The sequence below is a fragment of the Melanerpes formicivorus genome, unplaced genomic scaffold, assembly GCF_026170545.1.
Source record: "Melanerpes formicivorus ecotype bairdi unplaced genomic scaffold, bMelFor1.0.p_v2 SCAF_55, whole genome shotgun sequence".
NCBI lineage: Eukaryota > Metazoa > Chordata > Aves > Piciformes > Picidae > Melanerpes > Melanerpes formicivorus.
This window is the reverse complement of record NW_027142407.1, coordinates 3,030,931-3,055,988: the sequence shown is the minus strand read 5'-3', so window position 1 is coordinate 3,055,988 and position 25,058 is coordinate 3,030,931. Positions and strand designations below refer to the sequence as shown.

General features: G+C 41.1%; 1 protein-coding gene across 1 annotated transcript in view; it reads left to right on the top strand.

Annotated features, from left to right (window-relative positions):
* Positions 1 to 25,058, top strand: part of DROSHA (drosha ribonuclease III) — an 81,898-nt gene that overhangs the window by 51,621 nt on the left and 5,219 nt on the right. Inside the window, exons 20-30 of the mRNA XM_068160988.1 lie at positions 693 to 752; positions 2,841 to 2,940; positions 7,870 to 7,972; positions 10,196 to 10,266; positions 11,988 to 12,032; positions 14,894 to 15,051; positions 15,940 to 16,045; positions 20,269 to 20,410; positions 21,365 to 21,447; positions 21,558 to 21,661; positions 24,227 to 24,319. Coding sequence (XP_068017089.1) covers positions 693 to 752; positions 2,841 to 2,940; positions 7,870 to 7,972; positions 10,196 to 10,266; positions 11,988 to 12,032; positions 14,894 to 15,051; positions 15,940 to 16,045; positions 20,269 to 20,410; positions 21,365 to 21,447; positions 21,558 to 21,661; positions 24,227 to 24,319 — 1,065 coding nt within the window. The remainder of the gene's footprint in view (positions 1 to 692; positions 753 to 2,840; positions 2,941 to 7,869; positions 7,973 to 10,195; positions 10,267 to 11,987; positions 12,033 to 14,893; positions 15,052 to 15,939; positions 16,046 to 20,268; positions 20,411 to 21,364; positions 21,448 to 21,557; positions 21,662 to 24,226; positions 24,320 to 25,058) is intronic.

Here is a 25,058-nt window from a genome sequence, read left to right as displayed (position 1 = left end):
TTGATGTTCACTGCAGAAATGAGTATGTATTTGAAGGCAAATTCATGTTCTTTCTCAGCTGCTGTGTCCTGTTAGTTCTTTGTTAATACAAGCAGGCAGAGAGCTTGGAGGAAATGAAAGCTAATGCAGTCTTCAGGAGCAGTGATAAAAGAAAAGGAAAATAAAATAAGTGTAAGATTCTACTAGCTTAATGACATCTTTGAATGCATCTCCATGGCATCTTTGAATGCATCTCCTTGAACAGCCATTTCTTCTTTGAAGCTCAAAGGAAGTTCCAGAAAATGGGTCATTTAAAGGTGCTATAAAATATCCAAGTCCTTACTCTCTTGTAGTTCTGCAGGTGTTGATGTTAATTACATACACTGCCCTAGCTGCATGCAGAGGATAGGCTGTTGGCTTCAATCACCGGGTGCCATCTGATGGATGAAGAAACCCAGCCTCAGTGCCAATGAGCAATGCCATTTCCTTTCACCATTTGTTAACTCTGAATGGAACATGTGAAAATTTCAAGGGTGGTAGCATCAGTCCTGAATATCAAGATGCAGCCTCCCAGAGTTTGGGAGAGGCTGCAAGAATGTCTTTCCTGGCTCATTACCAGTCAGTTCTGCTTTGTTCCCTTTTGGTTGTACTTTGTAAATAACTAGCATGATGTATTACCTAGCTGATGGTAAAGATTAAAATGCCTTTTTCAGGATTAACCACAATGAACGTTTAGAATTTCTGGGAGATGCTGTGGTTGAGTTCTTGACCAGGTAAGTGGGCAATTCTTCCCACAGTCCTCACTTTTGTATGTTGGCATGTGGTTGGAATTATTAAGCTTTGTGCTGTCTATGACTGTGCGTGTTTGCAGTCCTGCCTGGTAATTAGAGCTGCAAATCCGAACACAGCGCTCCTGAAAATTCCCTCAGTGCTGATGATACCACAAGGAAGAGTCCAAAATACAAAGTGAGATTTCCTGTTGCATGGAGTATGATACTAAGTTGGTTCAGGTTAGAGAATCAACTACAGACAAGTTGCACTTTGTACTCTTTTTAAAGGAAATATTTAGCATGCTATTCTCTTTCCATTGGTTCTTTTTCTCTAGTCACAAGTTGAAAAGCATTTATTGATAATACAAAATGTGATGCAGTTCCTATATTTCCAGTTACTAGGGTTGGAGCCTCCTCAGTGTCTGTTTTTAGAGCAGGAGCGTCTGTGGTGTCAGTTACTGGGATAGGAGCTTCTGTGGTGTCAGTTACTGGGGCAGGAGCGTCCGTGGTGTTGGTTATTGGGATAGGAGCTTCCGTGGTGTCAGTTACTGGGGTAGGAGCTTCCGTGGTGTCGGTTACTGGGGTAGGAGCTTCCGTGGTGTCTGTATGTAAATGCACAAATGTAATTTATTTGGAAGTAGTAACAAAAACCCACAATGTTTATCAAAATCTGCCTCAGTTTTGGTCTGTTTTGAGTATCCTGCAATTGGTGAATGATACAGGGACATGATCAGTTACCTCTGTTGGCCTCCTTTAGGTGAGTACTAGAGGCAGGCAGTTTGCACAGAATAAAGATCCATTTTCAGCTGCTTTGTTCTGCCCTTTCAAATAGGGGACCAGTCTTGTTTACTGTGTAAGCTTCTTTTTAAGCAAAAGTGCCCTTATCTCCATTCTCTCTTAGCCTCTACTGGTTGTTAGCTACTCAGTAGTACAAGTTTAATCCATAAAGGTCTCCACTGCCCTGAAAACTCCTGCCCTTTTCTCTCATAAAGTAGTGCAGGCTGATGTAAGACTTGCTGATTGAATTGTCTTGCATTTTTCATTGTCATTGTTCATCAACCATCAGTTGGCTTTCTGAGCTAGCTTTTATCTCCATTCTGAAAATTCTCAGGCTACATTTCTGTTCAATAGAGCATAGAAGCACCTATTTAAGTCTTTTTTTTTTGGTAAAAAAATATTCCTACATCTCAGACTTCAGGTCTCTGCTTTTGTGAATTTTGTGGTGCTTGATTTCATTGCCTCTATGTTTTACAGTAGTTCTCCTTAAATAATCTTTCAGCCATCTGCACTTTTCTCCCTGTGTACTGGATTAATAAAATATTCTCATAATTACTGCTATCCACTGCCTTGTGGGCTGTTGAAAACCTCTGTATTAACTTCTTTCCATCATGGGTTAAGTGGTCACGTGAAGATAATCAGAATCATTTGTCTGTTACTCAGATCACTGAATTGGATCACTGAATTACTTTTTGTTTCTGTTTTATGAAGTATCTCACTTGCATGGTGACAAAAGCCATTAAAGGCAGTTGAAAGCCTGGGATTTTTACACTTTTTTTTTCTGTGATATTAATGACTTCACACATTTGATGAATACAAGTATTTGGCTTCTGTTCTTAGGCTCTATTAGCATCTGTTAAAGTACTGAGGAAACTTGTAAGCCAAATATGCTGAATGGTGCTCCAGCTTAAATCAGTAGTGTCACCTTAAAGCACTGCACACCTGCAGGACTGAGTTCCTCAAGGCTCACAGTTCCCTTGTGCTTTATTCCTCAGCATCCTCTAAGGGTCAACATTGCTGAACCCACTGCTGCTGACAGAAACCTTCAGATGAGGAAACTGCTTCTGATTGTAGGAATTTAGAGACTATGTATTGCCCAGTAGAGATACAGCACTCCTCTCCTGCTGCCAGTGCCATCTTGTCAAGTACTACCAAGAATTGTTTTAATGTTTCTTTACCTTAATTCATGCCCATCTGCTACCCTGGAAGGGACCTGTGTTCCCAGCTAGGATCTGAGAGAAGGGCATAGTTCCCTAGAAGCACACATCTTTAACCAAATGCTGACAGAGTCTGATTGGATTTTTGTTTTTCCAGTGTCCACTTGTACTACCTGTTTCCCACTCTGGAGGAAGGAGGATTAGCTACATACCGCACTGCCATCGTACAGAACCAGCACCTGGCCATGCTGGCTAAGGTACAGTTTGATAACTCTCTGTGATGACACCCATAGGTGGGACACTATTAACACAGGGATTGCTTCCTGAGGAATCTGCTCGTTTTGAATATCAGTGTCTTTACCAAGATTTGTGTATGAGATGTAGATTACAGGAATTCCTTTGAATTTGAAAGAAGAGTAGAATAGAATAGACCAGACCAGGTTGGAAAAGACCTTTGAGATCATCGAGTCCGAGTCCAGCCTATCACCCAACACCATCTAATCAACTAAACCATGGCACTAAGTGCCCCATCCAGTCTCTTCCTAAACACCTCCAGTGATGGTGACTCCACCACCTCCCTGGGCAGCACATTCCATTGGCAAATCACTCTTTCTGTGAAGAATTTCTTTCTAACATCCAGCCTAAACCTCCCCTGGTGCAGCTTGAGACTGTGTCCTCTTGTTCTGTTGGTGGTTGCCTGGGAGAAGAGACCAGCCTCCCTTCAGGTAGTTGTAGACAGCAATAAGGTCTTCCCTGAGCCTCTTCTTCTCCAGGCTAAGCAACCCCAGCTCCCTCAGCCTCTCCTCATAGGGCTTGTGCTCCAAACCCCTCCCCAGGTTTGTTGCCCTTCTCTGGACACCTTCCAGCAAGTCAACATCCTTCCTAAACTGAGGGGCCCAGAACTGGACACAGGACTCAAGGTGTGGCCTAACCAGTGCTGAGTACAGGGCAGAATGACTTCCTTGCTCACCACACTATTCCTGATGCAGGCCAGGATGCCATTGGCCTTCTTGGCCACCTGGGCACACTGCTGGCTCATGTTCAGCCTATCAACCAGTACCCCCAAGTCCCTCTCTGCCTGGCCACTCTCCAGCCACTCTGACCCCAGCCTGTAGCACTGCATGGGGTTGTTGTGGCCAATATGTAGAACCCAGCACTTAGATGTGTTCAATCTCATGCCATTGGACTGTGCCCATCTGTCCAGCTTGTCAAGGTCCCTCTGCAGAACCCTCCTATTCTCCAGCAGATCAACTCCTGCCCCCAGCTTTCTGTCATCTGCAAACTTACTGATGATGGACTCAATACCCTTGTCCAGATCATCAATAAAGATATTGAACAGGATGGGGCCCAGCACTGATCGCTGGGGGACACCACCAGTGCCTGGCTGCCAGCTGAATGTGGCACCCTTCACCACCACCCTGTGGTCTCAGCCCTGCAGCCAGTTCCTAACCCAGCACAGAGTGTAGATTTTAAAGATTAATTGGGACTTAGTGTTTTATCCAAAACATGGTTTTGAGAGGATTAATTTTTGCAGGCAGAAGGATAAGTTTTTAGGATGCCTATGTTGAAGGTGTGTCTATATATATACAAGGATGATTAAGGGATAGCTCCTGAACAGCTTTTCTGTGAAGAAAGACTGAGAGAACTGGAGCTATTTAGGCTGGAGAAGAGAAGGCTGAGAGGTGATGTCTATAAATATTTGAGGGGTGGGTGTCAAGATGAAGGTTCCAGGCTCTTTTTGGTGGTGCCTAGTGATAAGACAAGGAACAATAGGTACAATCTAGAACACGGGAGGTTCCACCTCAACACAGGGAGACACTTTACTGTGAGGGTCACAGAGCACTGGAGCAGGCTGCCCAGAGAGATTGTGGAGTCTCCTTCTCTGGAAACTTTCAAAGCCAACCTCTTCCTTTGTGGCCTGCCCTAGGTGACTCTGCTTTAGCAGGAGGGTTGGATTAACTGATTTTTACAGGTCTCTTCCACCCCCTAACATTCTCTGATTCTCTATTTACCTTTAAATAGCACACGTAATGAAGCTGATAATTTAGTGAAGAAAAAAAGAAACAAACTGGGGGTTTAAAAGAACTTGCTGATACTGTGTGGGGGAAACATAGCAGCAGGTGGTAGAAAAAGTGGAGGGGGAAATAATTTTTTTCTACTCCCTAACCCATGCAGTCATTTTCAGATTCACTGTGAACTATGAAAGAAATAGGTTAGAAAGGCTTTTGGTACAAAGTTGTATTATCTCATGGAAAAAAAACTTGAGATGTCTCTGAATTTTATTTCATGTAATGATGGCATTTTACATTTCTACATGATACTAGGGGGTGGGAATGTGATACAGACAGTTGTTGAAGTCTCTATTCATAGGTAATTTGGTATTGTTCATCTTGATTTTGTTAGCACGTTTTAAAATCCAGTCTGAGACTTAACTGATGTAATGTACTGTGCATGCCTGCCTGCATGTCCACTGTGTACTGCTGATAATTTTCAAGTGATCCTTTAATGCTCTTTGTTCACATTCACACAGTCATTTAAAGAAGCAAATCCAGTCTTGAGAGTTTGGCAAAGACTGCATGACTTTATCTCTTTGCTCAGGAGAGTCATAGAGTAGGGAGTGAACACAATCACTTTGCTCCAAAGCTTTCTTTAATGTGTTAGATAAGCATAAATTGATTGAAATGTTTCAGATCAGAGCTTTGTTTACAAATGGGGGTGGGGGTTGCTCTCTTCTCCCAGGTAACCTGTGACAGAACAAGAGGACACAGTCTCAAGCTGCGCCAGGGGAGGCTTAGGCTGGATGTTAGGAAGAAATTTTTCACAGAAAGAGTGATTGGCCATTGGAATGTGCTGCCCAGGGAGGTGGTGGAGTCACCATTGCTGGAAGTGTTTAAAAAGAGACGGGATGAGGCACTTGGTGCCATGGTTTAGTTGATTAGATGGTGTTGGGTGATAGGTTGGACTTGATGATCTCAAAGGTCTTTTCCAACCTGGATAATTCTGTATTCTGTAAATACAGTATTGAACTGCCTGACATTTGAATTCATCTTACCATTTCAAAACTTGCATAAGGCAAGCTTCTATATTCTGGAAATCATCAGTGTGAACGGACAACTTCTTTGAAACTTCTACTGCAATGTTCACAGGACCACAGGATGTTAAGGGTTGGAAGGGACCCTGGGGATTTTCAGGTCCAAACCCTTACCAGAGCAGGACCACACAGTGTTGCACAGGAACACATCCAGACTGGTCTTGAAAGTCTCCAGAAAGCAGACTCCACAACTCCTCTGTGTAGCCTGCTCCAATGTTCCATGACCCTTACAATAAAGAAGTTCTTTCTTATGTTGGGGTGGAACTTCCTGTGCTGTAGTTTACAGCCATTGCCCCATGTCCTACCATAGGACACAAGTGAAAAGAGGCTGTCCCTTCCTTCCTAACACCCAGTCCTCAGATACTTACATACATTTATTAGATCCCCTCTCAGTCTTCTCCAAACTAAACAGCTCCAGGTCTCTCAGCCTTTCCTCATAAGGCAGTGCTCCAGTCCCTTAATCATCCTTCTAGCCCTCTGTTGGACTCTCTCCAGCAGATCCCTGTCCCTCATAAATGGGGGAGCCCAGAACTGGATGCAGTATTCCAGGCAGGCCTCACCAGGAATGCAAGTACTAGATATTTGTACATTCCTGGTTTCTCAGCTTATCCTTCTTTTCCCCTTGTATATCTTATGCAACGTTCCTGATTTCATCCCCTTAATTATCCCCTGCTTTCATTTCACGTAACATAATTCTCAGCTCTCCCAACTTCTCCTATGCATCTGGAATGCTGTTTTAATTGAGGATGCAATTATCAAATTTTCTATCTTCTAAGGGACATTGTAGCAGAAGTTTTAAAAATAATTTGAGATTTTTTTGGTGATCAAAAACTGAGAAGCCAGACACATGCAAAAAAGCTGAATGCAAGCTCAAAAAATGGAGATAAGCTGTTGGGGATGGAGGTGACACAGCAACACACAAACATCAGCTGTTAATGTGACCAAATTGACAGTAATCTGTGAGAAGTTCAGATTCAATGTAGAAAAAAGTTTCTGCTGCCTCTGAACAAGTGTTCCCTGCATTTTCTAAAGTGTGATGGAATGTTGTAGGTGGCAATTCCCTATCTTCTGGGGCTGTCATTCACTGAAAAATGCAAGACTTTTTTTCATTTTTTTTTGCAATGAAATGTGTCTAAACCACAAACTACTTGCTCTCCACTTTTACCTCTTAAATATACTCCAGAAGTTGAAAGTTAATGAATATTAGTCAGTAGAAACTAACAACCAGTTGGGAAGAAAATATTTGCATACAGACTTTGCAAGATGCACGAATCTCCTCTTGAAAAATCTCAATAATGTGTTTGTGTCAAAAAGATGAATACATAAAGAGACTGTAGCAGCTCCTACCTGCATTTCTATAGCAGAATTATGTATGATAGGAAATACCTGACTCACTACCTGGGATTGTGACTGGCAAACAGAACTGTGGCTTAGGCACTGGATGAATGTTAATGATGCACACTTGAAAGAAGCAAGCAAGCTAGGTGGCACTGCAGATTAAAGTATCCTCTGCTTGCAAGTACCCAGAGGCTTCTGTTACTGCCACCTGTTGCCACCCTTAGAGGGAAAAGCCAGATGTTCAGTGGATTGCATCTGTCAGAGCTGGAGCTCCCATTCTTCTCCCTGTTCTACTTTATCTTCATCTTTTAGGCATTTTTTTTTTTGTTCCTCCTCTCCCTTTGAATGTCCCTTTGGCACTTCTGAAGGCAAGTCACATGAGGGCAATCTACCAGCAAAAACTACAGCACATTGCACCAGCCAGCCAGTCAGTATCAGGCTATTTTTCTGTCACATCTTCAGCCCACCTTTTGAACTCACTTCTAAATCTCACTAGTAACATATTTTAGTCTGGCTTCTCTTGACAATTTGACAGCCCTGGCTTTCCCACACTATCACACTCCAGTTGCTTCCCTCTAATAAACAAATATGAAGTCTTCTAATTTTAGCCTGTGTCTGAACTGAAAGTATGGAGAAAACCTTTAAAGTTCTCTCACATTCAGTTGCTGCATATTAGTGGAATTTAACTCTACTGAGGAGAACTGGTGCTCTTACACTTCTCAAGCCATGTTTTTAACTCTTTCCACATATTCTGCAGAAGCTGGAACTAGATCGATTTATGCTTTATGCTCACGGTCCAGACCTTTGCAGAGAGTCAGATCTCCGCCATGCCATGGCCAACTGCTTTGAAGCCCTAATAGGTAAAGCATGTGTATTTTGTGTGTGTAGACAGTGATGTTTTAATGCCCTGCTGACTGGGCTGGAGGAAATGTGTGTTGAGTAGTAGTAGTAAGTATAGGCAATAGTTAATCTTAAATCTTCATCTCTTTCCATCTCCTGCACGTATGCCACGTGTGTAACATGATGAGTGTGCCGTATTACAATGAAAATTTCATCTTCCTTGTCCTGCCTCTCACATACTGAAGGTGCACCCATTTCATAATGTTGGCACACAGCACTTCTCTCCATCACTGCATAACTCCGTCTCTCATGTGCCACCATGCCCTGCCACCTGCAGTCATCTAGGGGGAGTAGTTCAGTCACCACAGCCTGGCAGGAAAAATGCAGCTTCACTGATTCCCATAGTACTTGCACAAACCTGCAAAGAACCTGAATCTTAAACTCTGCAGCTTGTTTTCTGAATGCATCAGGCACTCCCAACCAAGTCATCAGCCTGCTTCCTTCTCTGCCCTGCTAACCTCCTCCTGTGACTTAAACATAGCATTTGCCAAGTAAATATTTTTTGATCTTTGCATTTTCCTTACAAATAATAAGCGTGGCAATATGCCATAACTGCTGTCACAAAGCTACCAGACCCCTCTAGCTGAGGATGAAGCAGATTTGTGTCAATTTTGCTGCTTGTCACTAAGATGCTGATTAGTGACTGGCTGCACAAGTCGGTATGTTGGAGAAGAAATCAAGACTGACTGCCCACAGTTAAGAAATAAGCAAGCAGTAAGGCAGACATCTGATCCATTCTATACACACAAGCTCTATTTTAAGCAGCATGCTTTTATAAAACTGTCCTTGTTTGAATACACAAAGCAAGCTAAATCTCACTGATTTGGCTTTATATTCATCCAGATGTCCTGTATATGATATGAGCTATGGGTATGGTTTAGCCCTGATCCAGATCTTTACATACTGCACAAGCTCCTAAAGCATTTTTTCCTGTTTTGAAAAATAGATGATAATTGGCTTAGATGTCAACTGTTCTGTGCATTATGCCTTGGGCCAAATTGCATTTCATCTTATCAAGAAATAAGAGGTTTCTTTTCAACTCTATTTTGCTTCCATGAGTGCTTTGATCTTTAAAAAACAATCAGAAAAGGAACACTGATCTGTATATCTGTGGTTTTGTTTGTGTGCTTCAACTTGTCTGGGATGTAATGATGAGGACTATTTGGCAAGCACTGAGATTTGCTAGGAGAGCAGGCTTGCTGTTTAACCTCCAATACAAAAATTGTTCACAAAGTTAATTGAGCAATAAGATTTTGGCAGGGCCATAGCTTAAATGTGGGAGTTTTTTCAGGGACTGTAAAAGTATATGTGGGGTCTCAAGTTTCTGCTCTTGAGAGCCATTGTAAAAGTCTGGTGCTCTGTGAAATCCTCTGCTCTATGCTTCTGGCAAGATATAAACCCTGAAACTCCTCTCCAAAGTGTCCAAGAAAATAGTTGACCCTGTGAGGAATTAAAAAGAAAGAGGCAGGGAAAGACACAGCAAAGTGTGGGAACATTGACTCTCTGTGTTCATGCAGCTGTGCATTCCCTCTGCTTTTATACAGATGTGCTTACAAGAACTAGTTTGAGGCTTTGAGAAACCTTCCTGTAAAGAGTATCAAAGGACAAAATGTTGACACTGTATTCATAAAGTTCCTGTGCAGATACAAGAGTGTATATGGTACACAAAAAGTGTAATATACTGGTACGAGTTTTGCAGGGCTACTTACTAAGAAGGGTGTGGATGGCTAGGGAGGGCTGTATATGATTTCTGTTTGGTTTTTGTAAGGCAGTTTTGAATAGGCCTGCCACAGCACTTACATGCAGAATGTAATGTTCCTGAAAGTACAGAACAAATTACAATTATTTGCTAGCTGTTGAAATGTATTTCGTGGCTTTGGCCATTTACATGTATGGCATAGTTAGATGATTATTGTGAACTGCTTTTAGAAATGGATTGCTTCTATCCTCATTTATTTAAACTTTGCTCTTTGGACATGTCCTTTGCTGTCTCTGATTTTACTCTTTCAGGTTTTTTCTGTGCACTGTATGACTGTCGATTTATGTTGGTGTTTAAAATGCTTTCAGTTTCTCAGAAAGTTAGGAATTATGACAGAAAGCACACTTTCAAAACATAAATGTGTTGAAGAAGGCAGAGATCTTTCACCTTCCTGCTCTTTTGACATATTGGTCCCCTCATGTAGGAGCTGTTTATCTAGAGGGGAGTCTGGAAGAAGCAAAACAGCTATTTGGACGTTTGCTCTTCAATGACAAGGTATTTCGGTATTCCTATGATTTGATGTTCATTTTAAAAGTCATTGAAGTCATGGTTTCTTGTCCATTGTTTTACTTGAGAATCACAAATTAAAGCACCTATTGTACTTATATCCTGGAAGCTGCACTGGTTCAGGCAAAACAGTTATGGTTCCTTGGGTGTGTTGTTTGTTGGTTGGCTTAGGTAGGGAAGGGAGGGTGATGTGGGAAGCCAGCATTTAAAGTGTTGCTGTAACAACAGAGATGCGTGCTGTGAATCCAGGTGGCATACTCTGGGGAAATGATGCACACAGAGATTCCTGTTTCATGGTTAAATTGGCCTAGCCCTAAAAGTTTTAAGCATCTCTTTGGAAAAAAATACAGGGGATTTCATCCAACAGCTACACAACCACATAACTACAGTCTAATCAATTCTTGCATACTGTATCTTAGGTCAATATTAGTTAATCAGTACAAAGATGATAGGGAACTGGAGTTGTCTCTCTTATAAAGAAAGGCTGAGAGACCTGGGGTTCTTGAGCCTGGAGAAGAATAAGTGGGGATCTTACTGATGCTTATGAATATCTAAAGGACACGCATCACAGGATCACATAGGATGTTAGGGGTTGGAAGGGGACTTCTGGAGATCTTCAAGTCTGACCCCCTCCTGCCAGAGCCAGACCGTAGAATCTGGTGCAAGTTGCACAGGAACTCATCCAGATGGGTCTCAAAAGTCTCCAGAGAAGGAGATTCCACAGCTTCCCTGGGAAGCCTGCTCTAGTGCTCTGTGACCCTTACAGTAAAGAAGTTCTTCCTCATGTAGAGATGGAACTTCCTGTGTCAAGGGGATAGGACCAGTCTCTTTTCACTGGTGCCCACTGATAGGACAAGGGGCAGCAGGCACAAACTAGAACACCAAAGTTCCACCTAAACATATGGAAAAACCTTTCAATTTTGAGAGGGATGGAGCACTGGAACAGGCTGCCTGGAGAGGCCGTGGAATTTCCTTCCCTGCAGACTTTCAAAACTCACCTGGATGCAATCCTATGCATCTTGCTTTTGGTGAACCTGCTTTAGAAGAGGGGTTGCACTAGATGATCCCCAGAACTCCTCTCCAACCCCATTGTCCTGTGAATTTACCCCACTTAATGACTAAGGAAAGTTACCAGTACAGAGTGTGCTGGGACAGCACACATGAAAATGAAGATCAGATTAACAGTATTATTATCCTTCTTGAATGTCTCTGAGTCTGTGGAATGACAAAGCTTGTTAGAAATAAAAGAATTTAGAAACGTCTTGCAACTCAGTGTTTCTTTCCCTGCTCAGTGCCTGTAGTGAAGGAAGCCTTGATGAAAGAGAAGAAAATAAAGTGGGCTTTTTATCTCTTTCTTTTTTTTTCTCCAGTCCTTGCCTTTGGTGAAGTCAAACTTACTACTGAGCAAAGTACTTGCAAATAAAGTTAGTCCTGAGGCTTAAACAAATCGTTTCCTTCTTTTTAACCACTTCTGATTTGGTTCAAGGATTTTTCCACCTCTTTGACATAAGCTAATTGGGAGAACTACAGGCAGTTTGAACAGCAAATACATGATTTTAAAAATTAGTTTGCCAGCACTATTGAATTTGCAATAAGCAGAGTCAGCATCTGAAATAGTTCAGTATTTCAAGCAATGACATTTTATTTAGTACTGTGGAATTTGTTAAATGACTCCCTTGAGCATTAAAGGCATCTCTCAATGTTTGCAGGACCTGCGGGATGTATGGCTTAATTATCCACTACACCCACTCCAAGTAAGTGTATCCCTTTCTGTAATAAATTTTGTAGCTCTCTTTTATTTTCAGGGATGCTTTTCCATAGTTTTCCATTGTAATGACATCTCAGAAGCCATGCTAAAATGTAGTCAAAGGAGCATATGTATTTACCTTTGTGTTTGACTTTGGCTTGGTTGAGTTTTTTTTTTTAATAAATAATGAATCTCTGTCTAAAAGATTAATCACTCCCCTCTCCTTGGCCCATGTCTGCTCTATAACTGTGCTTATATGGTAAATCTAGTGAGGGTTAACATTTTGGCAGCTTCCTGTTCATCTTCTTGAAGTTGTATAATTTTTTTGTCAACCTGAAATTAATACTGAAACTTGAAGACACATTAATTACATGCACTAAAAATGCGAGTCTTGAGTTATTTTTATGTTGTGCATACGTCTGCAGTGGTAGCATGGTTGTTTCAACGATTCCTCTAGCTTTAGTACCAAGTAAACACTGAAATGATGAAGATGTCTGAAGGCAAATTTATCCTCCGTGTACCGAAGGCTACAAGTTCACAAGATGTTAGTTTACAAGGCTGGGAGTTGGTAAAATGGTTGCCCAGTCCTTGTTCCCTGACTGAATTCTGTGAGAGATCTAGAGCAGATCACAGCCTTTCTGCACTGTAGCTCCTTGTCTTCCCAGCAAACATGGGAGCATTTTCTAAGTGTGCAGGAATAGCTGTAATCAAATTCCAGTCAGTAAGGTTTTCAGGGTTGTATGAACATCTGAGAGGTTTCCTTTATCCAGCCAAGTCTCTGCTGTTTGGCGCAGTCAGTTCAAGTCCTTTGAAATATTTTTCTGAGTACACCCATCCAGCAGAAGGTCACTTTGAGGTCTCCATCTGGAATGTCTTGTATATTTGTATGGATTTTGCAATGGGCACATAGACAAAATCTTCAGCAACAAACTGGTGCACATGAAGCATTTTTACAGCCAACTCTCTGAGTGTCAATAGGAAAGAGTCTTAATGGGAAGATAAACTTTGGAGCTTCAGCAGCAGCTATCCTGCATGGTTACACAAGCTCCCAAGACAATTCTTCTTACTCAGGATTTCTTTCTTTTCTCTTAGTTTATTGTAACCTTTTAATCCCTGCTTTCACAAAGAAGACTTGGACTCTGCTTAGAAATTGGAGATAGCCAATGAATGGAGCTTATAATTTCTTCCTACTGCCTTGACTTGTGTGATGAAAAATTATTTTCTTCCACATCCCAGAGGTTATCCTAGCTCTCTGCTTGCCAGTAGGGGAAACACAGTCATCCTAACAGTACTACAAATGAGATGCCAATGAAAAAAACAGAAAGCTTTATGTAAGACAGGTAAGCTACAGAACAGAAGGTCTCTGACCCTGTTATTTGCAGTAATCAAGCCAATACAAGTAGTGCTGAAAAAGATTAGTAGTCACCTGGATAGCATGGGGTTTTTAGAAAGACAAATCCTGTCTCACAAATGAGTAGGAGATTTTAGAGGAGACAAAAAAACCCATGTGATGATAGAGGTAATACAGCCTGTGGGTTTCTAAGGAGGCTGTTAGAAAGGCACTCATAAAATGCTTTTTAAAAAACCAAAGAAGGAATCATAAATAAAATAAAAAAGCAACCCCAGTGAGTACTGTCAGTCCTCACAAGATTTAGAGAAATGGCTGAAACATATGAAATGGAGAGAAGGAGTGAAATGACCACATCTTTACAAGGGATGGAGATAGCTGACAGATTTCCCCAGGGATCTTTGCTGAAGTACAGGCTGTTCACATCCACAGCTTAGGGAAGAGGATGAGCAGTGAAGTGGCAGTTTCTTGACAGTACCAAATTATTCAGGGTAGCAGGGACAACAGCAGGCTGAAAAATTGCAGTCTGATTGTGAGAATGCAGGAGTGACTATGGAGAGTAAAGCCAGATGAAATTCTATGTAGATAAATATAAAGGACTGTGCATGAGGAAGCTAAGAGCACACTCAGCTCCACATGCAATTTGAACTCCAAACTGACCATTATCACCCAAGTGTGGGGTTTTGCTCTCGGGATATGTAGTTGTATGCAACTGTCAGCTGAAAGCTCGGCTGAACGACAAATTGAGTGTAATCAAGAAATGGAATAGGGGCAGGCATCAGACTGAACAAGTTTTTTATGCCACTTCAAAAAACTGTGGCAATTCTTACTGTCCTTTAAATATCCTCATCGGGATGATTCCTGCTCTAAGGCATTGCTATAGAAGAGGGATGCCCAGAGTGGCTGGGCAAAATGCTTACGCTGTTTCACAGCTCCAGAAGGCCATTTAAGTGTCACATCAAGGACATTGGACAAGAAACTGATAAAAACAGATACTGACCTAAAGTGGTAACTTTCATTTTCTTGTGTTATTGTGCCCTTTTGAATGTCATATACTAAGTGCATATTCTTGATTTTTTTGATCCTGAAGGAGAGTGGAAAAAATACATTGGGGTTTTGTCTCATCTTGACATGCTGTCAGCCAACCCTATTCTAAATGTCTGAATTTGTTTCTCAGTTGCAAATAATGTGATAACATTAGAAAACTCAGACACGTACAATTGTGCATGTGTTGTGAAAACAAGTAGGCCATACAATCCATGTGCAGAGACAAGACCATGTAGGCAATGTGTAACAAATGTCTCACCTGTTTAAAAAGCATGCAACAGAGCTCACATCTTCTTTGAGTACTACCTATCCAAGACAAAAAGCCTGAAGAAGCTTGGTTTTCTCAGTTAGCTCTCCACAGAACAACTCATTCACTATATTCTTTGTCCTCGGTTTACAGAAGGCTTGCTTTTCTCTGAGAAGTTCTAAAACACCAACAGCTTGTCATTATTTTCACTTCTCTTTATTTACAGTTGCAGGAGTCCAATACTGACAGACAACTCATTGAGACCTCTCCAGTTCTTCAAAAGCTTACAGAGTTTGAGGAAGCAATTGGAGTCATCTTTACTCATGTTCGACTTCTAGCTCGTGCATTCACTCTGAGGACAGTAGGCTTTAATCATCTGACTCTGTGAGTACATAGCAAGAGCCCTCATGTTGCTCTGTCAGTTCTTCTGTTAGCATCCCAGATTGCTTTACTTTTAAACAAACTGCAGCTAATGCATCTGTTCTCCAGAAGAGAATAGAGCAGCTATGTTTTCAAGCCCACTTGGCTCAGTATCCCTTTTCTGACAGTAGCCAGTAGTGGATACCTTGTGAAAGACGACACAGTGTGTTAGAGAGCCATCCCAGCGTTTCTTCTGAGCTTCCCACAGCACTGATACTTGCCTACCACTCCTCAGACAGTAGGCAGACATACTTGGAGGCAGAGGAAAGAAGTAAAACCATGCTCTTTGGTCTGAGTGGAGCTCTGTTGTGTGTAGAGCTGCCAGGCCCTGTTTTAAGGCAAACAGCAGACCTATAGCAGTTCTTCCCCAGTCCATGGTCTCACATGAGTTTAAACCCTGATCTTTTTAATTCCCATGATTGGACAGAGCTCTTTCTCTGTTGAAGTCACTGCATTCCTTATTTCACTTTCTTACAAGAAGTTGCAGGTAGAGAACTCATCCCAATAAAAACTTGATGTCAACTTTCCTTCTCCAATTAGAAGAGCCAGATCTGTGATCTAGTAATTGCATTTGTATTAGATTTGTGATCTAATAATTACATCTGTGACCTAATAATTGCATTGATCAATTGCATTTGCATTACTTGCTTTCTCCCTGCAAGTTGGTGTTGCAACACTAATGAACTGTGTCTTCATCCCACCTGGTTAACACTGGAAAATTGCTTTAAATGCATTTGGAAATGAGCAAGGCTGAACTCAGATCACTCTATTTTAATTTGTGTGTGCATCCTGGGGTTTTTTTTCCTCTCTGAGTGCTTATTGATTTTGCTGCATTGATGTCTCATTTTTCAGAGGCCACAACCAGAGGATGGAATTCCTGGGTGACTCCATAATGCAGTTGGTAGCCACAGAGTATTTATTCATACATTTCCCTGATCATCACGAAGGGCACTTAACGGTGAGACTGCCATCAGTCATGCTCTCCAGAAAAGTGGGAGTGGGATGGAGACAGAAATTATGGGAGCAGTTAGTGAATTATTCTGGATTTGATTAATAAAAGAAACCTCAGCAACCACTCATATTAATAAAGCTTTGTTAATTTTAAGTCATGTGCACTGCAATGGATAGGAAATGGTGTTTTATGAGTCCAGGGCAAAATTTTTGGTTCTGTGAAATGGATCAATACTTTTAAGGTTGTCAGTGACAAAGCTGGGAGATAAGACTGGTTCTTGCTTAAAGATAGGTGTCTTAAACCATTTATTTAAATTAGCTCACCACATGGCTTGTGTTATTTATGACTTCTAGTCTGTTGAACCTGCAACCAGGCAGGGTTATGTTTCCTAATAAGAAGATTTTACAACCTATTTCAGTCTGATTTTCCTGTTTTCTCCCACCTGCAGCTGCTGTGATAGCTTTGTTATTTAATTTTAGTATTGTTATAGTCATTAGTTTTTATTTGCCATAGCCTTTGAGCCTCTCTTATCCAAGCTGTTAACAACCTAGTTTGGGAGTCTTATGATGGTACTTTAAGAACAGGGTGGCAGTACATGTAGTTTCTGTCCTAAATAATTCCTTTAGTACTGCAGCTGGACAGCTGTGGCTTTGTTTCTGAGGAAGACATTTTTTTAGGCTTACTAAATATTTCTTAGTTTTGAAGTATTGACTAAAACAAAAAAGTGATACATGTATCAGGAATGTGAGTCAAGTCTTCTGGTTAAAATTAGGAAGTAGCACTGTAGGTTTCTTAGCTACTTAGAGCCATTTTCTCAAGTCAATAAAAGGATGACAATGCTACCTATCAGGCAGTGTGCTTTCAAGTATATGCTTCAAGTATATGCTGTTTGCAGGCAAAAAGTACATACTCTGACTGAAACTAATTGTAATGTTTCTTCACCAGTTCTTAAGTTCCATTTACATTTGTATTTTTCTGTACCATTAAAGAGACAGAGTAGATAAAGCCTGAATTTTTGAAGTAAAAGTTAAAAGGGAGAAGAGCCTTGTCATATTAATTCTTTGGAGAAACAAAAGACAGGGCAAAAATCCAAACCTGGTGGGTTTATTTTCTTGTGTTGTAGGCAACTGTGTTAAGAATGTAGGCATTAATGTTGTAGTAAGATAAACCTTTCAAGAACTATTTGACAGAAAGAATTCAAAGTGTTGCTATTAACTGAGACCAATGATCAGAATGTCTCCATGTTCCTTAATTTAATGATTAGTGAGTAGGCAAGTTAAACAAGTTGCACAGCCCATGTTTGTAGTGGAAACCTCAAAGTTAGAGTGGAATGGATGCTGAAAACACATAAAGATATGGAAAAGTAGGCAACAATACTTAGAATGCAATTTCAACTCTGAGGATGATATTTATGCAGTTAAAAAAAACAAAGAAAATTGTCTTAGAATGGTTTTTGAGGATAAATTAAATGAGACTTGTGAGAAAGGAGACTGATATGGGATCTGAGTTGGAAAAGCAAACACTGAGCTCTTGTCGTCTGGGAAGATACATTCTGAGTAATGACAGCAGCTGGCTGGTATTTGTAAGTTTTGAGGATGATTTTGGTCAAAGATGGGAAGGTTCCACTTGACTGGCAATGCAGTGGCTTCCCAGCATCTTGTGATTGCTTGTGTAATCTCCCTGGCAGAGAGGGACCTTGGAGTGCCCTTCTGAACGTAAGCCAACAGTGTGCCCAGGTGGCATGGAAGGCCAATGGCATCTTGACTTGTATCTGGAATAGTGTGGCCAACAGGCCTAGGGATTTTATTCTGCCCCTGTACTCAGCACTGGGGCGGCCTCACCTTAAGCACTGTGTGCAATTCTGGGCCACTCACTGCAAGATACTGAGGTGCTGGAGTGGGTTCAGAGGAGAGTGACAAGACAGGGGAGGGGACTGGAGGGAAAGTCTTATGAGGAGATGCTGAAGGAGCTGGGGTTGTTTAACCTGGGGAAGAGGAGACTCAGGGGGGACCTTATGTCATTCTACAAACTACCTATAGGGAAGTTGTAGTCAGGTGGGGGTTGGGCTCTTCTCCCAGGCAACTTGTGACAAGGTGAGAGGGCATGGCCTGAAGCTGTGCCAGGGGAGGCTTAGATTTGGTGTTAGGAAGCAATTCCTGATGTTTCGAAAGGGTAATTAGACACTGGAATGGACTGCCCAGGGAGGTGGTGGAGTCACTGCCCCTGGAGGTGTTTAAGGAAAGACTGGATGTGGCACTTAGTGCCATGGTCTAGTCAATATGGTGGTGTTAAGTCACAGGCTGGACTTGATGATCTTGGAGGTCTATTCCAGACTCAATAATTCTGTGTGATGTCTGAAAATTAACTACATTTAAGAAAAAGAAAGAAGAACATAGTCTTGTCTACATATTTTGAAACAGCCAAGTGATTGCTGGCTGTTAGAAGACACAGCTTCTGCAATAATGGCTTATGCTACAGTGATAGATAGTAGCATGCTATGTGAAGGTGGAAGAACTAAGAAAATTAATTGCTTTGTAATTAGAGTTAAGCTCCAGTCGAGCATCCATCACACATTAGAGCACCTGCAGTGATGAAGACTATATGTTGCCAGGGTGGAGACTGCCTCTAAAATACTGCTGGGAAGGTAGAGGTACCATGTCTTCCCTGTATCATTAAGGGGAATTGTGTTTCTTGGTAGGCCATACATGAAGAGGAGGCAAATTCTAATACACAGCAAGTTGATTAATCACAGTGCTAGAAGGTTAACTGAGGGGGTTTTCCATCTCTTAATTCACTGTGTAGAGTATAGGTTGCTCTTAGTTTGATGATACTACAAATCCTGATTATGGGTCCCATAAAAAAAAAATAAATACTCTGCAAACACAGTAAAAGAGATCCTTCTTGTCCCATTACATGAAACAGACTTGTCAGGTGATACTGGGCTTCTATCTTGTAGGTCGCATGTTGTACTTAGCATTTCATGGGGGAAAGTATTGCTTCTTTATCTGAAGAACTTAAAAGGGAAGAATTTGGGGATGGAGCAAGTAGAAGGTGAGTTTAAGCAGATGTTAGGGAAGCAGGTATTAATTCCATCTGCAGTCTGCTGAGTTTATGAAGATCAAGTTGTGAGTATTTGCTTCATACATCACTGCCAAGCAAATTATGAAGATGGTGTTCCTGCTTTGTCTGTTGTCAGAGATGAAGTATCAAGTTCAGCAAATAAATCTTGATTTTCATAGACTTAGTTGACATGCTGGAGCCAGGTAGCATATAACTTAGATCTAATTGGCTGAGCAAATGTGATATGGAAGACAGAAAAAATGTGTATGCAGCTTCTCAACTCTAGACTACACAGAAGCAGTGGGAAAAAGAGAGACATTCTTTCCCTCTCACCTTCACCTCCTATAATAACCTTAAATTAATGCTGTTTCATTTAAAGCAATAGAAAGGGGGAAATCTCAGTTTAACCAGGGCTTCAGCGAATTGCAAGAAACACTTAAAGCACCAACTACTCTCTTAAGATGTACAGGATTGTAACTTTGGCAGACCTCTGTTTATTTAAGCAGTCAGCCTAGAGACAGAATTAAGCATTTCAGGGAACTCTACTGGAGAACCAGGGGTCCTAGACATTGTTTACACTGAAGAATGCTGGAGCCAGATGTTTGTCAGGGATGCATTGGCTCAGCCATACTGCCTGCAGTAGATGCTGTCTCACTATACACTTTCTTCTCTGGCAAAAATAAATGGAGCAGCTTCCTCATCAGCTGGTTCTGAAAACTAATCTGTCTTGCTTTAATGTGTACTTGTTTTAATTAGTGCCTGTTTCTTTCTTATTTGATGGACACTGCTGCTCCACAGAACGTGGCATGTTTATGTGGGGAAAGGTATACAACTGCGTATTACATACATGGAAATAATGCAGCTCAGCTGAAAAAGCAAAGACTGAATAAAAGCTCACAAACAAGCATTTCAAATGCAAGACATATCTGCAGAAGTCATCTGTCCCTAGAAAAGTAGTATTTGGTGGGAAGAACTGGAACAGGAGGAAGAATCAGGTTAGAAAGAATGAGTGTGTTTATGCAAATCATTTGAAGTGTATCAATAAACTGAGAGAAGGAAAAGGCTACAAGGATAAAAGTAACTTTTTTTTTTTTTTCCCAGCTCTCTATACCTTTCATAATTTGATACTGCTAATTGTTACCACTGAGTAGAACTTCTTTCTATTACAGCTATTGAGAAGTTCTTTGGTGAACAACAGGACACAGGCCAAGGTGGCAGAAGAGCTGGGTATGCAAGAATTTGCCATCACTAATGACAAGACAAAAAGACCTGTAGCTCTTCGAACTAAAACTCTGGCTGATCTCTTGGAATGTGAGTTAACTTGGTTTTAACAGCTTAGTACTTCTGCAACTTGTTTTTCCTTAAAGCCTGCTTTAAAAAGTCATTAGCTACCTCCCAAATCAAATTTAAAAACATTATGTTCAGGTTTTCAAATTAATTATGCCTATACCTCCAAAAGCCAGACTTTTGAACACTAGCCTAGATTTTAGAAGTCTGTATGAAAGCCTGAAGGAGATGTAGCTGCAAAATTGTAGGCTTAGAAATGGCAGGGTCATGGTGACCAGATCAAAAGCACATCCAGGGGGAGTTAGAGCTTATAATCCAAGGTGAGCTGTTTACAGCAGTTTCAGTGTTGAATTAGTTCATGTCATTGTTGGAAAATAAATGAACCACAGAAATATGCACCCACTGAAGGAACTACTTTTGAGTGCATTTTAGGAGGTTTCAAAGTGGTCATTTCACAAGAGGAAAAGGTATGCAGAAATTATTTTCAGCCCATTTATGGAAGTTTGTGATACCTTCTTTTCACAGAAAGTGGAAATGGTGGTAAATGTTCTGCCAAGAAAGTTAATCTGTATCTTGTATATTTTGATATATTTTATGAGGCATTCAGAACTTCTGGCTTTTGTCAAATCCACTGAAAAAAAAAAATAGCACACAAGCAGGTGTGATTTATATCTAAAATATTTTATGGTACCCAATAGTGATTTATTTGTAAGTATCCATGGTCACCTGGTTAAAATGTGAGATTAGGAGCCAAGTGTCATTTCTAGCTCTTTCAATGACTGAGTGGATTTGGGTAAGTCACTTAAATCTCTTGGCCAGCTTTACTTTTTCCTGTGATGCAGGAGAATAACACCCTCCTCAGATCACTGCTGTGAAACATAATTGACTGTGGCTTTAGAGTGCTGAGGCACTTGTTCTAGAAGTGCAAGCCATTAACGTTCTCCTTGGATGAGTGACAGTGCCTTTTTTGTTCCCCAGCCTTTATTGCCGCTTTGTACATCGATAAAGATTTGGAATATGTTCACACTTTCATGAATGTATGCTTTTTCCCACGCTTGAAGGTAAGATCAGTCAGGTTTCTACTTTCCTGCCTCTGTTTTAAGCATGTTATTGTTTGAGACTCATACCACAATCTCTCAGCTGTAAAAGCATCTTTGTGAACTTCTTACAGGAGTTTATTTTAAATCAAGATTGGAATGATCCTAAATCTCAGCTTCAGCAGTGCTGCTTGACTCTCAGGACAGAAGGAAAAGAGCCAGACATTCCTCTTTACAAGTAAGAACTGGCATCTTGTTGAATACAAGCTAATTATCAGTCTTGTTTGTGGAGGAAGATGTGATAACATCACCCCACATTTTGCCCATCGTTTGGTTTTATTGTGGTTGTTCAGGTGCTCCTGTCTCCCTTTGATGATGAAAAATACTGAAACAACATTCTCCAATTTTTTGTTGATTTAAGCCATTAAAAGGAAGAATTAGTAAGCATTTTCTCTTGTACAGGTACAAAGGAAAATATAATCTGTCTATTTGAATGGAGTATTTCATTGGCATCATTCTATACTTGCTCTTTTAATGTAAGATATAAGTCAGAAGTGTGCCCAGGTGGCCAAGAAGGCTAACAGCATCCTGGCCTGCATCAAAACCAGCGTGTCTAGTAGCCGTAGGGGAGGGATTGTGCCCCTATGCTTGGCCCTGGTGAGGCCACAGCTCAAGTACTGTGTTCCGTTCCAGATGTCACAATATAGGGAAGACGTTGAGGTTCTGGAGCATATCCAAGTAAGAGGCACAAGGCTGGTGAGGGGTTTGGAAGGCATGTTGTACAAGGAGTGGCTGAGGAAGCTGAGGTTGTTTAGTCTGGAGAAGAGAACGCTAAAGGGAGATCTTATTGCCCTCTACAACCACCTCAAAGGAGGTCATAGTGAGGCTGGTGTTGGTCTGTTCTCCCAAGTAACTAGCGACAGGATGAGAGGAAATGAGCTTAAGTTGTGCTGGGGGACGTTTAAGTTGAATATCAAGAAAAACTTCTTTAGTGAGAGAGTGGTGAGGCATTGGAACAGGCTGCCCAGGGAGGTGGTGGAGTTGCCATCCCTGGAGGTAACATGTAGATGTGGTGCTTCAGGATATTGTTTAGTGGTCATGGTAGTTGGGTTACAGTTGGACTCAATTCTCTGATTCTGTGGTACTGTTTTAAACTAAATGAATGGAACAACAGCTGTGGGATGAAGTCAAGGTACTTCCATTGTGTCTTAAGTAATAGTACCAAGTTTCTCATGATTATGCAAACATAAATGTCTTGTGTTACACATCCTTGATTGTTGACTGTGTTTCTGATCACATTCGGGCACTGAAGGGCAATAGAAGTTCTGGATGTTTTCCCTACAATATTCACCCCACATATGTCATCCTGGTTAGTGACAGAAGAGTCCAGGGCCATGTACCTCTTGTACACTTCATTAGATACATGAAGCTGGTTGGGATGGATCTCTCTTCTCTCTCTTCTCTCTTTCAGATGTAAAATAGCTGCTTCAAAAAAGCTATAATAAACTTAAGATTGTATATTGCTTCCATAGCCTTTTTATTAATGCAGCAGCTGCAAGGTTTTCCCTCCAGATAAAGGCTGTGAATGTCCAAGGCTTGTGGTGTTGGACTTTCTATATCAAAAAACTATGGAAAATGAAAATCTTAAGTGCATTTGTCACGCTTAGCAAAGTTTGCAGTGAAATGTGGCAGCTCAGTTATGGTGACAGAATGCACTTTAGAAATATGATTGCTTCAACACTGCAACTGATGCTCTGCAAATCTGACTCCTCCTTGTCCCTGTATGAGGGCTCACAGCTTTGTCCTGAGTGAGGGAGATGAGTACAGTAAAACCAATTCCTGATTCTTGTAAAACCCACTGAGTATCAAGTTCCAAATGTTTGTTTTGTTTTGCTGTGATGATAAATTGATTTTTATAGTAGAGCTTAGAGCTAGTAATATGCTGTTATCTTCCTATTATCTTGTTAAATTCCTTTTCTTGGAGTTATCTGTTTCACTGCAGTCAGTTCTATTGCTTTTAAATTCAGGTTGGGTTTTATTTGCTCTTGTCACAGCACACAGAGACAGAGTACTATAGTTAGCTACTTTAAAAATTGATGTGAAATTGGTGCTTTTTCCAAACAGAAAAGAGGTGGTAGATGGAACTTCAGCTGACAGTGGGGAGAGATTTGGGACAGCAGGAAAAAACAGCAGAAAAGCAATTCATTGCATGTCTAGGGAATGATCTTCTTCCCCTTTAGATGGTTTTTGATGCACACCCTAGACTTCAGCTTAAATCAAAAGTTAGGTTTGTGTAACTTCAAAGCTGGTTGCCAATTTATTTGTACTGTGCTAATTTACTATGTAGAGAGTAGAACAGTACAAAGTCCTTTAAAACCTTGCTAGCTGCACAACTCTCAGGGACTACAATTTTTGTGCACACAACAATCAAATGGGTGTGATTCTTTGCAGCTGCACAGCTCCACAATATTTGTGTGACTATTACGAGTGTTTCAGCACTTTGTGGTATAATTTGCATTTTTGTTTTGAGTTAAACTTTTCATTTTCATATGGTGCTCCTGAGTGAACCTCAATGAGTAAATGCCGGAATATCAACAAGATGCATTTTATGTGAATTTCTCCTTTTTATTGCCTACTAGAGTGGTAATCCCTGCCTTAACATGATTTATACAGGCGTCTTTCAACCCTTGCTTTGTGCTTCACACTGATTCCATTATGTGTATTGACCAGACTGAAAGCTTGGTGATGTATGTGCCACAAACAGATTCTGGGTTTTAATGCTTCCTGCTCTTTCTTCTTTCAGGACTTTGCAGACAGTGGGACCATCTCATGCCAGGACATACACCGTAGCCGTTTACTTCAAAGGGGAAAGGATAGGATGCGGTAAAGGCCCGAGGTATAGTGAAAAATTAATCATGGGGTGCTAAAATTTGAGTCTGGCAGTGTCCAAAATGACACTGGAGCTGTGGAGACAGAGAAGTGTATGGTTTGCTTTAGAAAAGGAGAGCTGTGGAGCCTTCTTCAGGCTCTGTGTTTCTGCCTCAGGAATACCTGGAAGGGTTCACCAGGTCTGTGTAGTTTGGGGTCTTAAGCTTTTTGGTGACCTTCTCTATGAGGTGGCAAGCTATGCAAGCTATGCTAACCCATTTGTGGCTCTAAGACTAGAAACTGCAGAGTGATTTCCAGGAACTAGTGACTGTATCTGTGGCTTTGTTACTGGATTACTGTCCAGCTCAGGATGGCAAGTTAAGGGTGCAAGACTCAGGTTGTTTTTCTGATGTTATTACTTCCAGGCATTTTAAAATGGTTTCTAAAGTTGCAAAGACCTCATCTTATTTTCTGCTACCAAATCTGGTGGTGGCTATAAAAACATCATGGTTCACACCTTTGTGACTTTGCTGCTTTTTCCATCTCAAGAAAAGCAAGTGCTTCAGTGAGGAATGGACTAAAATATGCTGTTATTGATCCAAGTTTAAAAATATTCTGCTGGAGCTGAGGTGCCGTTGCTCACATATTTATGAAAAGACTGCTACATCACACACTCCACTAATAACTAGGTACTGGTTATCCAAAGGGTTGTATTACAAAAGAGCAGCTAGTGTTTCACTTGGTCAGAAACTTGAGTTTATTCTGGA